This window comes from Rhineura floridana, chromosome 7 (genome assembly GCF_030035675.1).
Source record: "Rhineura floridana isolate rRhiFlo1 chromosome 7, rRhiFlo1.hap2, whole genome shotgun sequence".
Lineage (NCBI taxonomy): Eukaryota > Metazoa > Chordata > Lepidosauria > Squamata > Rhineuridae > Rhineura > Rhineura floridana.
Window position 1 is genome coordinate 129974395 of NC_084486.1, and position 15642 is coordinate 129990036.

General features: G+C 40.7%; 1 protein-coding gene across 2 annotated transcripts in view; it reads right to left on the reverse strand.

Annotated features, from left to right (window-relative positions):
• Positions 1–14458, reverse strand: part of BCHE (butyrylcholinesterase) — a 91816-nt gene extending 77358 nt beyond the window's left edge. For both annotated transcript variants that reach the window (XR_009764119.1, XM_061637225.1), the window contains exons 1-2: positions 14340–14458; positions 1532–3056 (exon numbers count right to left, since the gene is read on the reverse strand). Coding sequence is in view for 1 of the 2 variants with exons in the window: in XM_061637225.1 (XP_061493209.1) it covers positions 1532–3051 (1520 nt within the window). In the remaining variant the exon portion in view is untranslated. The remainder of the gene's footprint in view (positions 1–1531; positions 3057–14339) is intronic.
• Positions 14459–15642: the final 1184 nt, after the last annotated feature.

The following is a 15642-nucleotide window of genomic DNA, read 5'->3' on the forward strand; positions in this document are numbered from 1 at the left end:
TTAAGAAAAGGAGTGCCAATGCGGTCCTTGACGAAACAACCATCAGAGCAGCTGTCCAATAACAAACTCAGGGAATTCAAGGTTGGACCACTGGGTGCATCTCATGCTACACTTTAGGGAGATGAGTTCACGCTGCCCATTAAACATATTTGAAAAAATGGGTCAATACAATGTGAGAATAACATACAGACAGCTAAGTTTGAGAAAATGCATTGGGGATTTCTTATCTGATGCATTCTTTCTTGCACCATGTTTGACATATATTTGTTTAACACTTTGCAAGAATGCTTGCTCATATAGCCCTGTCATAATACCTGGCATTGGAAAGAGTGAATTTCCCTATTTGGGACTCAGGGAGTGTGGTGGTGGCAGGGGTGAGAGGTTGTAAATAGAATACGTTTTGCAACTTGAAACTGTTGCATTCACTTGCAACAGCTGTCGTGGTGGTGAAATAAGGTTTAGCTCTCTTGTAAGGTAGATGACAGATGACTAAGAAGCATTTCCTGTCTTGCTATAAACTCATCTGATACTGTCAGCTTCTAGTAATCATGGGAGTCATCTTGCCTAGAGACAGTGAGTACATCCTTGCAGCCCTCATGAAAGTACAAAACCAATCATATTGTTATTACTTACTACTTCAGCTATCAGTATTCTCTACTAGGGATGGGCAAGAATTTTGATTCAGTTTGCATTTCAAGCTGAATTATATCCAATTCACATTTTCCAAAACAATATGAGAACTGAAACAGCCATCCTTTGAAATTCACACTTATATGAATTTTGCAATGCAGTTCACCAACCAGTAGAGTAGAAGAATGAGAAACTGAGAGAACCTAAATTGAAAGATCTTTCTATCCCTGTTCTCTACCACTTGTGCCACCACTAGGGATGTTGGAGAACTCTGATGAAAACGGGAGTGGAAATTGACAATATTTGCTTATTCGTCCCAGAATGGAAATCAAGCCAGCGAATACAATCAGTATTTGCCATTGTTGCTGCTTTCAGTGCACAAATGATACATAACTGATTACATTTCCCCCCATTGTGTTCCCTTTTCATTGAAATGAATCAGGTGGAACAGTGTAATAGCAATGTAAGTTACATATTTTTTGTAATTAATTATGTTAATTATGTACATGGCATTAATTCCATAAATTATGTAAGTAACTTTGTTACTGCAGACAGCAAGATGAATAATATAGTTTTTGGTGGAAGATGCAGTGGAATGAAAACAGTGCTGCATGCGATAAATACAAGGCAGAATAGAAAAGGATGCCTTCTTTCATCCCTAGCTACCAAAAGTATCCTTCTTCTCTTTCTATCATCGTCCTCCTCCTCTTCCTCCTTCTACCACCACCACCATCACTGCCATCATGACAACCTATGTACTATTATAGTAGTAATGGAGTAAAAATAGCAGCATGCAGACATAAACTCCCTTGTTTTGCAAGCAAGCATTGAAAAACACTTATAGCATGGAAGAATTCTTCTGAATTTCTGTAGGAGAAATAGCTGGGGGGGGGAAGCTTACCCAGTTTTTGCAAAACTTGCCCAATATTTCAGAACAGACCTACTCAGTATTTCCTCTGCTTTGGTGTAATTCACTCTTCTCTCTAGAGGTAGTCCAAATACAAACTCTATTTCGTAACCATGTGGTACTCCCATCCATTCTGGCCAAGGAAGTTTTGAAGATCTGTGCTCAAAGAAGTAAAGGAAAGCGCTGTTCCCTGCCTTGACAAAATGTTTTGTGAACTCCACCGTAGGACATATGAAATTGTAATCCCCAAAGATATCATCCATAGCATTACGATATTTGAAAGGGTCCTGCTCGTCTTCCCCGTCAGTGTAGTGAAAAGCAATAGATTCCAATCCTACTTCACTTGTTTCTGGAAAGGATAGTGCCAAACCTGCCCGAAAATCAGTTTCATTGATAAGGCTATTGTTATCTTTGCTGAAGCCAGGTGCTCCATACACAAGGAAAGCTGTACCTTCATCTTTGTTCACTCCCAACAAGATCTGTGTTTGTTTAACATACCCATTCTTCAACAAGGTTCCTGGCAGATCAACAAGAAAGTCACCATCAACCACTGGAATGAAGTACAGCTCCAAAAGAGCACTGTATGTTAAAACAGAAACTTCATTGGCGAGTATATCCTGGGGATCTTTGTTTTGAAGGCAAACAATGATCTCTGTTTCATTGCTACTTGTACAGTGGAGGAGTTTGGCTAGAACCAAAGTTCTCCGCCTCGCTTCAGAGGGTAGAAGTGCACCCCAAGGGGCATTTCCCGCACCACTCTGCATGATTGCCCTAGTGAAGAGAGGATGGCTTCTAGGAGAAAGGAGATGGTAGCTGACACACCCTGCTCCAGCACTCTCTCCAAACAGTGTCACACTTTTAGAATTGCCACCAAAGGCTGCTATGTTGTCTTGGACCCACTGAAGTGCCAGCCGTTGATCAAATAACCCTACATTTCCTGGAGCATCTTCATTTCCTGGCAAAGCCAAGAATCCTAAGGCTCCTAATCTATAATTCATTGAAACAACAATGACTCTTTCAACTCTGGCTAGAAATCTGCCATCATAAACATTTAGTGAGGCGGTCCCAGAATGGAAGCCACCACCATAGATCCATACCATGACAGTGGCATTTTTAGGCTTGGGAGAAGGAACCCACACATTGAGGTATAGACAGTCTTCACTGAGGTTTGTGTTTGGGTTCCACATCTCTGAACCTGCGAATCCAGGAAAAGCATCATCTATATTCTGATAGCAAGAGTTTGCATGTTTGATGGCATCCCAGACACCATCCCATTTTTCCCGAGGCTGTGGCTTTTTGAATCGAAGTCGACCAACAGGTGGTGCTCCATAAGGAATCCCGAGGAAGGCTGTAACTGTTCCACCAAGCACAGACAGATTCAGCCCTTTGACTCTTCCACTCTTAGTGGCAATGACAGTGTCGTCTTGAGGGAACACCTTCTTGAGAAACATATAGAGAACGAGAAGCCACATGAGAACTTTCATGTGGCTGCACGCTCCAGTGGTGTGCATCATGTTTCCTGAAATGAAAGGAAAATTATGTTTTTAAACAGTCATTTTAAATGCAGCCATACAAGCAATGGCTTCATGCAGCAAATCTGTGTTATATCACCTTAAGACATTGATAAAGCAAAACAGCAAGCCTACCCTAGTGACTCTGCTGAAAGCACGACAGTAGCCAAATTGGGAAAACTTATAGCCAAGTTCTCCTGGTGCTGCTAATTACAAATGTAGCCAAACAGGAGTGGAGAAGAATGAAAGGGGTGGTGGTAAAGAACTCTCATCATCAACACCACGAGAGTGGAAGCTGCCTTATATACTGAGTCAGAATACTGGTCCATTTATCTCAGTGCTGTCCACTCTCACTGGCAGTGGCTTTATAGAATTTCAGACAGGGGACTATCCCAGTCCTACCTGGAGATGATGTTGTGAATTAAATGTGGGACCCTCTGCTTGCAAAGCAGATGCTCTACAACTGAGCTATAGCCCACCACCAACATATTGTTGTTGTTGTTGTTACTGTATTCAGATGTGAGGTTTATTGCATTCATTTTACTGTTTATAATGGTAGCACTTCTGTCCCGATTTCTAACATTCCTTTCACACTGCAGTACCTGTTGCATTATGGAACTATGGATTTTTGACAACTATACTGCTTTGTTGCACTACATTTCATTCATATCAGTGGGTGTGGTGTGACACAACAATGAATCATTGCACATGTTGTTACCCCCCATTTCCACACATGCACACTCCTCAGGGTTGGTGCCAGGCATGACTGGGTTCTTGGGCACCAGCCTGCCATGGGCCAGTGGTGTCTGCCCACACGCCCAACCTACCTTTCCTGCCAATTCATGTGAATGCCATGCACCCTGCATGCACATGCCTACCATTTCATTCACTGCAACAGGAGAAGTAGGGGGGCATGTGAGTGGGCATTGCAGGCCCACAAAGTCTGTATGGAGGGTGCCTGGGAGCTTACTCTCTGCAATCCATGGCAGGGTTGGGAGCTGACACTGCCACAGATCATGGAATGGGAGCACTACCCTCCCACCCTAAGGAGGGTCCCTTCAGGGACCCCTCTGGGCCACAGGAGCCCTCACCAGGGCCCACCCTGATCGCTCATTGGTGCCAGCCCTGACACTCCTGTTCCCTCATGATTCCCTCATGAAAATGGCAGGAAAGAACTAGATTTTCTGGGATAATGGATTTGCAGAAAAAAATCCAGAAATTGATTTTTTCTGGAAGCAATTAACACAGAAATGAGTGTTAAACATGCATTATATTCTGCTAGATTTCTGGAAGTGGCTTTTACATCTTGTGAAAGATCAAATAAAATGAAGAAATTATCAGGTAAGGAAACACTGGGAAAATGGAATGAAGTGCTATCTGAATGCAGCCTATTACTCCTACTCCTCCTACTGGCTGAGTGTCCATCACCAGGGGTGCTGTAAGAATGGATTTCCTGCCTCAGCAAGGCATTCGACTACTTCTAGTAAATTTTACCAATATCTAGTCAAATTGATCGGGGGTGTTTTCACACTCCTCTGGGTTGCAGAGTTGCCTAATACTAATTATTATTATTATTATTAGTAGTAGTAGTAGTAGTAGTAGTAGTAGTAATAGTAGTAGTAAGGTGGTTACAGAAATTTAAAATACAATGTTAAAAATAATTAAAACACATTACATTCTCAGGATTAGGGTGGATCCTGAAAACATGCATCTCAAGTACTGAAGGCCAGGTGTGCCTTTAGCATTTACCAAAAATTGTCTAGTGAATATCAGTGAAATGATGCAGCAGGAGTCAAGGAAGCTGCAGTTCCAGGGCTGACATTGTAGGTTGGGTTCTTTACCTATGTTGACAGGAAACATCTAAGGTGTAATGCTCGTCACTCAAAAGACCATCATTTAAATTTAGCTGGGGTTGGTTTGCTCCAGTTTGTTGTTAAATTTGATCTGTGTATTTTAAATGGAACCTGTGCAGGTGACGACCGGGGGGAGTTTACCTTCATTTCCTCCTGTGGGTCAAGTGTGGTAGACTATATAATCATACCAAAAGTGAGAAAATATGCGGGTTATGTGTTTAGAGTCGCAATTCATCTTGACAGTGATCATCTGCCCTTGGAATTCCTTCTCCCGTTTTCTGGGGATGTCCAATTATACAAACCGCCTATGATATCCCTAGAGTTATCACCCTCAAATGGTTATAAGAAGATTAAGTGGTCCCCCAAGATGGGCCTGGCTTTTTTAAATTTTACCCAACTTCCTTATACATGTTCACTAGTGTGTCAGCTGGTTTCAGGTAACGTGCCCACCTTGGGTGTCGCCATATATGAGGAACTGATTCAGGAGTTCATGCTTTATTCCCCACCAACACCTCTCTTAAGGCTGGTCACATGATAGACAGACATAAAAGCTGGTTCGATACAGAATGTAGAGATTTATGGAAGAAAATTCGTTCTACTTACCGTAGTTATCGCAGTAACAACGAATGCCAACTCCCACACTCCTGTTATGTACTCCGTAAGGAGTACAAGAAACTCATAGTTAGAAAGAAATACGAGGCTATTAGGGACTCGTGGCGAATGCTTATAGCTGCAACCATCACGTGTAGCTCCAAGTCCTTCTGGCAGATGGTCACAGGAGCATTGACTAACCATAAGGACAACCCGGATTGTTTTATCCCAGCTGCTATTTGGGAGGAGCATTTCCGGGCTGTGTTTAACAATGCTGATTCCCTGAGTTCCTACTCTGTCTTCTCACTGCTGTCTGACACTCCCGAGTGGCCCCCAGTTGATGTTAATACCATTGCTGATTTACTTATGCAACTTAAGTCGGGTAAGGCCCCCGGCCCAGACGGCATTCCTCCGGAGTTGCTGAAATGCAATATAAGCTGGTGGGCCCCTATGTTGGCTTCCCTTTTTACGCTAATAAACAACTCTGGAACGATACCGGCATCATGGCTGAGAGCCTATATTATTCCAATTTATAAGAACGGTGCTAAAGACGATCCGAGTAATTATCAGCCTATCAGTCTGCTCTCTGTGGTGGGTAAGGTCTACGCCAGTTATTTAGGTTCCAGGTTGAAACAGTGGGTTAGCACCAACAACATTCTGGGGGACAAGCAGATTGGATTTAAACCAGGGTACTCTACTCTTGACCACTGCTTGGTCCTAGCCCAGCTGGTGTATAAATACTCTAAACCCTGCAGAGGCAAATTATATGTTGCCTTCATAGACTTGAAGTCAGCTTTTGACTCTATCCCACGCGGTCGCTTGTGGAGCAAACTAGAATCCCTTTCGATAGACAAGAGACTTCTGTCTCTGATATCGGCATTATATCACAATACCTCGATGCAAGTCCGCTGTAATCACTGTGGTCATCTCTCTTGTGAAATATGCTCCTCCCAAGGAGTCAGACAAGGGTGTGTTTTAGCACCCACTTTATTCAACCTATACTTGGCCGACCTTCCTTCTGCTTTGCGAGGGATACAATATCACCCTCCTAAACTAGGTTCTGCTAAAGTCAATATTCTACTTTATGCGGATGATGCAGCTGTTATATCCCAAACCCAGTTGGACTTGAAAAGACTACTCTCAGGTTTCACGGAGTACTGCAAAGATAACCTTCTGACCATCAATCATACAAAATCTAAAGTCATCGTATTCTCTAAGAGGAAGGTCAGAGTTCCCTGGTATCTTGGCTCTGTTAAAATTGACCAGGTAAATTCCTTTAAATATCTGGGGATCTGGTTCCAAGAGACGGGCAACTGGAATTCCCAACCCAACTACATCAAAGCAAAAGCTGGGAAAAACTTGGGAGCTTTAACCTGGTTCTATTTTGTTAAAGGAGTGAAATTTGTCCCAGCTTCAATACACATCTTTAGCGTTAAAATTATCCCAATGTTGATGTATGGGCCCCCTATATGGATTCCATATTTTAAGGGGCACTTAGAGGTCCTCTTCATGCCTTTTTGAGATCTATCCTTGGTGTCCCTAGATGTGTGTCTGGGGCTACTCTTATGCTGGAAGTCGGTTTAAATTCCCTAAATTGTCTAGCCTGGCTCTATACCATTTATTACTGGCTATGGTGCTATTCTAAGCTTACACAAGAGTCCTATGTGCATCAGATCCTAAAAGACTCTTCAAATGCATCCTGGTCGAAAGTGGTTTCAGAGAAAATAGTCTCGTTAGGTCTTTCTCCTGTAGAACTGCTGAGCATGGAGTTTAATGTAGCCAAGGCAACGGTGAAATGTCGCCTAATGGATATTGATAATCAAGAGCTTTCTATAGCTGCTTCTGGCCCATGTTCCCCTCAGGCCTTAGGCTTGGATGTAACTCCCAGTAAAGATGGGATGCGTTACTTATATTGGCTATCTGTCCCTAAATACAGGCAGGCCTACTCATTGGCCCTATTTGAAGCTCTACCCTCAAAATTATTGGAGGGCAGGTATGATAAGACCCCGAGAATTCTTAGGTACTGCCCCTGCAAAACACATGAGGTGGAGACGGTCTTGCATGTCCTTTTTAAATGTAAATTTTATGAGGAAGCCAGAAATGACCTCTTAACCCCTATCCTTTTAAATACACCGGGTCGTACTCTCGGCGTACTTTCAACAATTCTTCTTCAGGGCTCTGACGAACAAACTACCATATCAGTGGCCAAATTTTTAAACCAGGCCATGATGATTAGGAAGACCTTGACTAGCTCGAGGCCCTGATTTTATCGGAACGGTTGAGTCCAAAGTAATTCATTTACTGTTAACTGTTCCTTTTCTTATGTGTTTATAGTTGTTGTATTTTGTCTGTTTGCGATGGTCTGTAGACTTTGCAATAAAGAATTTGTACTAATGTTAAAAATAATTAAAACACATTACATTCTCAGGAGTAGCATGGATCCTGAAAACATGCATCTCAAGTACTGAAGGCCAGGTGTGCCTTTAGCATTTACCAAAAATTGTCTAGTGAATATCAGTGAAATGATGCAGCAGGAGGCAAGGAAGCTGTAGTCCCAGGGCTGACATTGTAGGTTGGCATCATTGGGCCTCTGCTAAGACCTACACCCAGCAGGGGATCTACTGCTAACCCACAAATCTTCCTGCCCTTCCTGTTCCTGCCTTTTGCTGATGTTGCCTGTTTAACTCCCCTCTCTGGGTGAGTGAGCGATGAGGCAAGCAAGGGGTTCCTTAGCAGACAAGTCAACATGGAAAGGATTTCAAGGCAGTAGAGAGATTTTAAAACAGTGGTGGGGAACCTCTGTTTCTATTAGGACTGTGGGAAGTTCCCCAGGCCTCCCCCTCTTTGAGTGTTTTTGCCAAGCTGAAATGTGTCCTTAAGATGTGATAACACGTCTTGTTCGCCTGGAAGGATGATGAAAAGATGTGTGGCATTGTAGAAACCGCTGACTTCTGGATGGCTGGACTGTAAGCTACTGTACAAAGTGAGAGGAACACCATTGCTGCACCCACTTTGGCATCACTGGTATGCAACCCCCAGAACGTTGCTATGTAACTAGATAGATAGATAGATAGATAGATAGATAGATAGATAGATAGATAGATAGATAGATAGATAGATAGATAGATAGATAGATAGATAGATAGATAGATAGATAGATAGATAGATAGATAGATAGATAGATAATAATAATACATTTAAATTTTAGGTCGCCTATCTGGCCGAAGCCACTCTAGGCGACGTACATATCAAATTTCAATAAAATACAATAAAATACAGTAAATACAATAAAATACAATATAGTCAGCAGTAATAAAACAACAGCATATACAGTACAAAACAACGGGCATTCAGTATGTAATTAGCCCATCCCGGTGGTCCCAAAGGCCTGTCCAAACAGCCAAGTTTTTAAGGCTCGGTGGAAGGTGTCTAGGGATAGATAGATAGATAGATAGATAGATAGATAGATAGATAGATAGATAGATAGATAGATAGATAGATAGATAGATAGATAGATAGATAGATAGATAGATAGATAGATAGATAGATAGATAGATAGATTAGAGATGGAAAGGTCTATCAATTTCTCAGTTTCTCATTTTTCCAATCTGAGATTCAGTTCTCCACATTTCTGCAGCAATTTGCAATTTTTAAAAAAGTAAAAAAATCCTCATGAAAATTTCCAGCATTTTAGCACAAATTTCTATTAGCAAACACATTTTTGTATGCAGTTTTGGTTAATGTACACATTTTGCAAGCCGTTTTCCCTAATATAATGTGCTTCTGTATGTTATTTTCACTCATATATTCACTTTTATGCACACTTTCCCCTAATATATGCATTTTTGTAAACATTGTGTGGTTGGCAAACTGCATCACAAAATTCAAATGAGTGCAAATTTTGATGCATGGTTGTGTTTTGATTCTTCATAGAGAAAGTGTGATTTTTGGCTTCAAATGTGAACTAAATGAAATTTTCCCCCTTCCTTAGTCCATATTCAGTTAAAAAAAAAAAAAAAAAAAGGTGCGGGAGCTTTTTCAGCTTGAATCTGGGCTATTTTTGGCTACACGTTCGACTTTGCTCTGTATGGACCAGTTCAATCCAGACAAGGTGAGAGGGTATGTTTGTGTGTGCTAGATTTGGATGCAGAACAGCCCTGTCCAAAAACATACTGGACCATTTTGTTACTTCACAGAATCGAAAAAGAATTTGATCTAGTCCATTTGGGGCATCTCATGGAGAGGAAAGGAAGAAAGATCCCTATCTAAGGCCAAATGGTGTTTTTACACTAAATCATTTAAGAATATAAGAAGTGCCTGCTGAATCAGTCCTGTGGCCCATCAAGTCCAGTATCCTGTTCTCATAGTGGCCAACCAGATGCCCGTGCACTCTCCCCTCTTGCAGCTACCAGCAGAGCTTGGAAAAGTTACTTTTTTGAACTACAACTCCCATCAGCCCCAGCCAGCATGGCCACTGGATTGGGCTGATGGGAGTTGTAGTTCAAAAAAGTAACTTTTCCAAACTCTGGCTACCAGCAACTGGTTTTCAGAAGCACGCCACATGTGACTATGGTGGCAGAGCAAAGCCATCATGGCTAGTAGCTATTGATAGTCTTATCCTCCATGAATTTGTCAAATTTTCTTTTAAATTCATCCAAGGTGAGGGCCATCACTGCCTCTTGTGAGAGCATTTCCTGGAAACTACGTGTTTATGTGTGTGTATTTATAATGCTGTTAATAACTGTATTTTCCATCATGTCTAGTTTTCTTCTAGGAGTTAATAAATGTTTGAGATTAAGTCCTTGATGCTGACCTTAGTTAAAACACAGAGAAAACCTCCAAAATAATATTGCAGTAACTTGGGCTTTCTTTAGTAATTTCTCCTTGAGGGCCTGAAAAGAGATGGGAAAAGGAAAGAATTCCGTGTCCTCATTACTGTCATTGTAAACAGTCTGTTCTAGGTTATTGAGGAGCACTTCCATCCTTAAATGGATAAAGTTAATTTCTGTGGAAAATACAGCTGTGTGGCTCATTGAGGGCCATTTTGCTGGTTGCTTGCTTACAGTTGAAAGCTGAGAGTGGAAAATAAGAACATTTTTGCTTGAAGTGCTTCCTAAGTATGTGAGAGCATCAAAGGAACAGAAGGAGAGGGGGATTATCAGAGACAATATTTTATAGATTCAGTCGAATGCGAGAGCAAATAAAAAGTCATAGCATACTGGCTGAGTATTGAGGGAAAGGATTTAAAGTAATAGTAGACTTTATGTAAAGCCTGTCTGGGCGATTCATAAAGAACTGTAGAGCATTATAAACAAGCATTAATCTACCCTTAAACTTTGCTCACCTAAGATCTCACAGGAACCTGCACACCTGTGAACTTTATACTTGCCAGGTGTTTGGTGATGACACAACTGATCTAGGGTTAACATAGAAAGCTGCCTTTTACTGAGTTGGAGCCTTGCTCCGTCTAGCTCTGTATTGTCTACACTGATTGGTAGCGGCTCTCTAGGGTTTCAGATAGGGAGTGTCTTCCAGCCCTGCCTGGTGATTCCAGAGGTTGAACCTGGGACCTTCTGTGCACAAGGCAGATGTTCTACCACTGAGCTTTGGCCCAAAATGCTTGAAAAAGGATTGGCATGGGCACACATGCCCCTGTGTCCTGATCCAAATATTAGCAGTGTGGATATCTGTTGCTGTAAGAATGTAATACCTTCTAGCGACTATAGCAATGTTAACAATTCAGATCAAACAGTTACTCAGACACACACTTTCAATTTTAAACAAAGAGTGTCTTTGGCATGTATTCCTATTACATAGGACTATTTAATTATGTCTAGCAATGGACAATAACAAATGAATTAGCCCACAAAATGGTTCTCTGGAAGTAGCAGCTGAAATGAAGAGAGGTTATTCCTTTGCCTTGTTTCAATAGGCCTAAATGTGGGGATAGTATATTGTTCCATTCCTAATCTCTAGCCCTATTCAAGTGTTCTTCCTCCTGTGGTGATTACCATCATGTTAGGGGAAGAGTTAAGGGCTTAGTTTTTCATGATACTCACATAGGGATCAGATTTAGAACACTGAACTATCAGGCTTCTAAAACACACGGGAGTCTCCACAAGTAGAAGCACAGGAAGTTCCCTTACACTGAGTCAGACATTGGTCTGTTGAGCTCAGTATTGCCCACAATGCCTGGCAGCATCTGTCCAGGGTTTCAGACAGGGGATACTCCCAGTCCTACCTGGAGATGTCAGGGATTGAACCTGGGTCCTTCTGTAAGCAAAGCACATGCTCTACCACTAAAAAAAACTCTCTATGGATGAAATTCAGTCCCCAACATGAGGAGGGCTCCCTGGCCACACTCCATCTGTTGATTGACATCACAACTCTGATGTGTTAGGAGTGGTGGTAGTAATATAACACAGAGGGGTGGTAGCTTGCTGCTGTACCCCCTCATGTGATGGTAGAGGGCTTCTGTGTACATGTGTTCAGTGGTGAAATTAAGGAATACATTTACAAAAATGGCAAACATTTGGATCAATGATGGGAAAGTTGAAAAAATGTTGTGCTGCTAGGAAGAAATACATCTTTTTTAAAAAAACAAATTGCTCTCCAGATTTACAAAACATTGCCAAAACTGAGCTATACAATCCTGCCAAATTTAAACACTTTTAAATCCCATTGGGTGCAATGAGAGTGACTTAAGCATGTCCTTAATCCTGAAGTTGAAATGAATGGGCTTGAATATGGCTTGCGATGCTCTACCTCCATTGTCAGAGGGGCTATGCTTCTGAAAACCAGTTGCTGGAAACTGAAGGAGGGGAAGGCACTCTTGTGCTTAGGTCCTGCTTGAGGGATTCCCATAGGCATCTGGTTGGCCACTAGGGTTGCCAGGCTCAAGGCCTGAGAATGATTCTGTATCTTTAAGAGAAGAGAAAATTCAGCCAAGTACAGGTTTTCTTGCAATATTGTAATGGGAAAAACCACAAAGGTGAAATTCTCCCTACCCTCTGCACAACTTTTAAAGATACAGAAAATGTCTTGGAGGCTGGGCCTGGCAACCAAGAGGTCTTCTGTATCTTTAAAAGTTGTGCAGGGGCAAGGGAGAATTCCACCTTGTGGTTTTTCCCATTACAGGGTTGCAAGAAAACCTGCACTTGGCTAAATTTTCTCTTCTCTTAAAGATACAGAATCATTCTCGGGCCCTGAGCCTGGCAGCCCTAACTCAGATGTATCCCCCACTGAGGTTAATGAAACTTCTTCCCAAGTAAATGTGTATAGGATTACAGCCTAAACAACATATTCTAAAGGGGGGGAGTATTTAATGCTTTATGATAGAAGACATCAAATTGAATGTGCAATTAACTCAAATACTTTTTATAAAACCTTTAGAAACCAGAAGTGGAAAGGGAAGGGAAGGCTGATAGCACTTGTCCACAACATTTCCATATCACCATAACATCTTGTGAAGCCCATGCCTGTGTGTGTATACTCAGAAGTGAGTACCACCAAGTTTACTTGGGATGAGGAGAAATTCAATCAGTCCACATTTGAAGATGGATCTATCTAATTTGCATTTCCTGAAACATTATGCAAACTAAACACAGTCGTTCAAAATTAGCACACTGCCAAATTTTGCAATGCAGTTGTCCAAAATTGCATATGTTAGATAAAGCGTGCATAAAAACATTTTTAATTGGTGAAAATAACAAAATTAATTATATTAGGGGAAATTACTTGCAAAAATATGTATATTTTATATTGCATACAAAATGTGCATGCTGACAAATTTTCATGATGATTTAAAAATATGCAAACTGATGTAGAAATGTGGAGAACTGAATTTAAGATTGGAAAAAATGAAACTGAAATTGACAGATTCACCCATCCCTACCCTCAAGTAAAGGCGAAGACTGCATTGCTAATAGTATTCTAGGACACCATTATATATGCGTCAGTCCTATTAATTTCAACATGACATAAGTAGATATAACAATGTGCTGGCTCGCAGCCAAGTGTCAGCTATTAAATATGCACATTTGAACCACTCATAATGCTGTTTATGTCACAATTATCCCTGTAACGGCTTGTGTGTTGACTTTAATTTTTCCATCATGCTCAGAGTTAAGGTTGAGCCATCCATGAAGTCTAACATTTCTGCATGATGGAGCAAAGCACTCACAAATGGGTTTAAAGTTCCCTTTTAATATTTTCCAAAAGTCAGCTTTCAACAAAAAGTTAAACTGCCATTATTTGGAATAAAAATTTTTGACTCTACTTAACACAGACTCAGGTTAACAAAACAGACAGAAGCAAAGAAACCTAACTTTATTACTTCCAGATTAAAAGAGGTCAGAAGATTATTATAGGCTGTCATCTAAATGGAGATACATTGTTAGATGCATTTACATTTTTTAAAAAGTTTATTTCTATAAGTCTCCATCCATGAAAGTTAAACAGAATGTACTTCGGTTTTCTCATTCAGTGAAGCAATACAATTTGTTTCAATGATTGTTTCCCCTCCTTGCAAATCCTTAGCTAACCAAGAAATCTATACACAAGGCTATGTAATCGCTATTTAAATTCAGAAGATGGTTGAATTAATAAATGATTTTTTTTTAGTTCAGTTTAATTTACTTAGCTCAGAATCCGTTGAATAATACTATGGTTCGATACACATGCCTGCTTATTTGTTCCATCAGTTCCATTTGCAGAATAGACTTTGTATTCCCAGCAGAGCAACAAATGGACAGAGCACAGCGTTTTAGTAGAGTGCAATTCCCATACAAATTGAGCTTAACTATAAGTTATGCTGAAAGAGATCAACGTAAATAGAGAATCTCTTACCGCAGTTCGTATTACAGAGATGCCAAAGTTTTGTTTTGTTTTTAAGATCCAAGTAATACTTCAGAAAAAGGCAGTGTTCAGCTGCTTCTTTAATGCTTGCAAATTGGACCGTGCTGACATTATAATGAACTGTTTAAGACAAAGCTCGCGAGACTTGGCAACAGCAATTTGATCTGAAGGCAGGCGGTCTAAATATCTGACATCATCTCCTGAAGGAGAATGCCATAGTTATTGAAAGGATTCAGAGTTAAGTCAAGTAGGAATTGGAGCATTCCAAATTTAGGGGTTTCTCGGAGAAGGGGAAATGAAAAATGTGCAGGCTTATTTAGAAAAGCCAAAAGTATTAAGTACAGAAGCAAGTGCAGATTAAGAATCTTGTACTTTTTCCATGCCTGTACCATTGCTCAGTAAAGTTCACAAACAGTTCTGGAGAAATCATTGGTCTTCAAACAGTGTGTTTAATGTATTTTCAAGATACTTGAATTGCTTGCTAAGCACAGGTGAGAAGTACTCAATCAGTCAAGTGCCTTGTCTAGCATTCCTTATTTTAGTGTATGTTCTGAGTTTTTCATTAAACCTGTTTCCCGTATGCAAGACTGGAGTGTCTCTTTATGGAGTTTGTCAGAGTGGACTTTGATAGCCAGCTATCACAAACAGGGAGTGGGACTTGAAACTTGATGGGGCACTATCAACATTTTCTTTTACCTTTTCCTATTTAAAAAAGAAAATAAAGAACAAAGAGGAAGAAAGGAGAATGTTACAGAGAAAAAAAATCCAGTTAGATTCCATGTTGCAGGTAAAACCTTGGTCCTGTATCTGTAAATGGTGAAAATGACTGTGCAGGTATCACACAAACTGAGATATCTGCCATGGTGAAATAATCTTGGATTTCTGTGCAATGGAAATATATAATTTTGTTCTCTTTAAAATCTCTCACATCTCAATATATTTTATTCATATATTCTCTTAACAAACAGAACTGGATCCAACAACATGGAGAGTCAGGGGTATATGATACTTCTGACCTCTAAACTTCAGTATCCCCATGCTATAGCATATACATATATATCAGATGGAGTACCCAGTTATTATACAGCCACAAGAGTGGCTGTATACTATAGCCAGCATGGGTTTTTCACATTCCACAATGTTAAATTGAAAATACCCCATGTGCCATTTTGCTGCATCCCATACGCTCATTTCAAAACAAAATCTTACAAACCCTAAAGTCCTGAATTCAGAAACGCTTGCTTAACAAACCTCTACACTTTCATGGAAATGCACAAAACCCCTAGAGAGAATC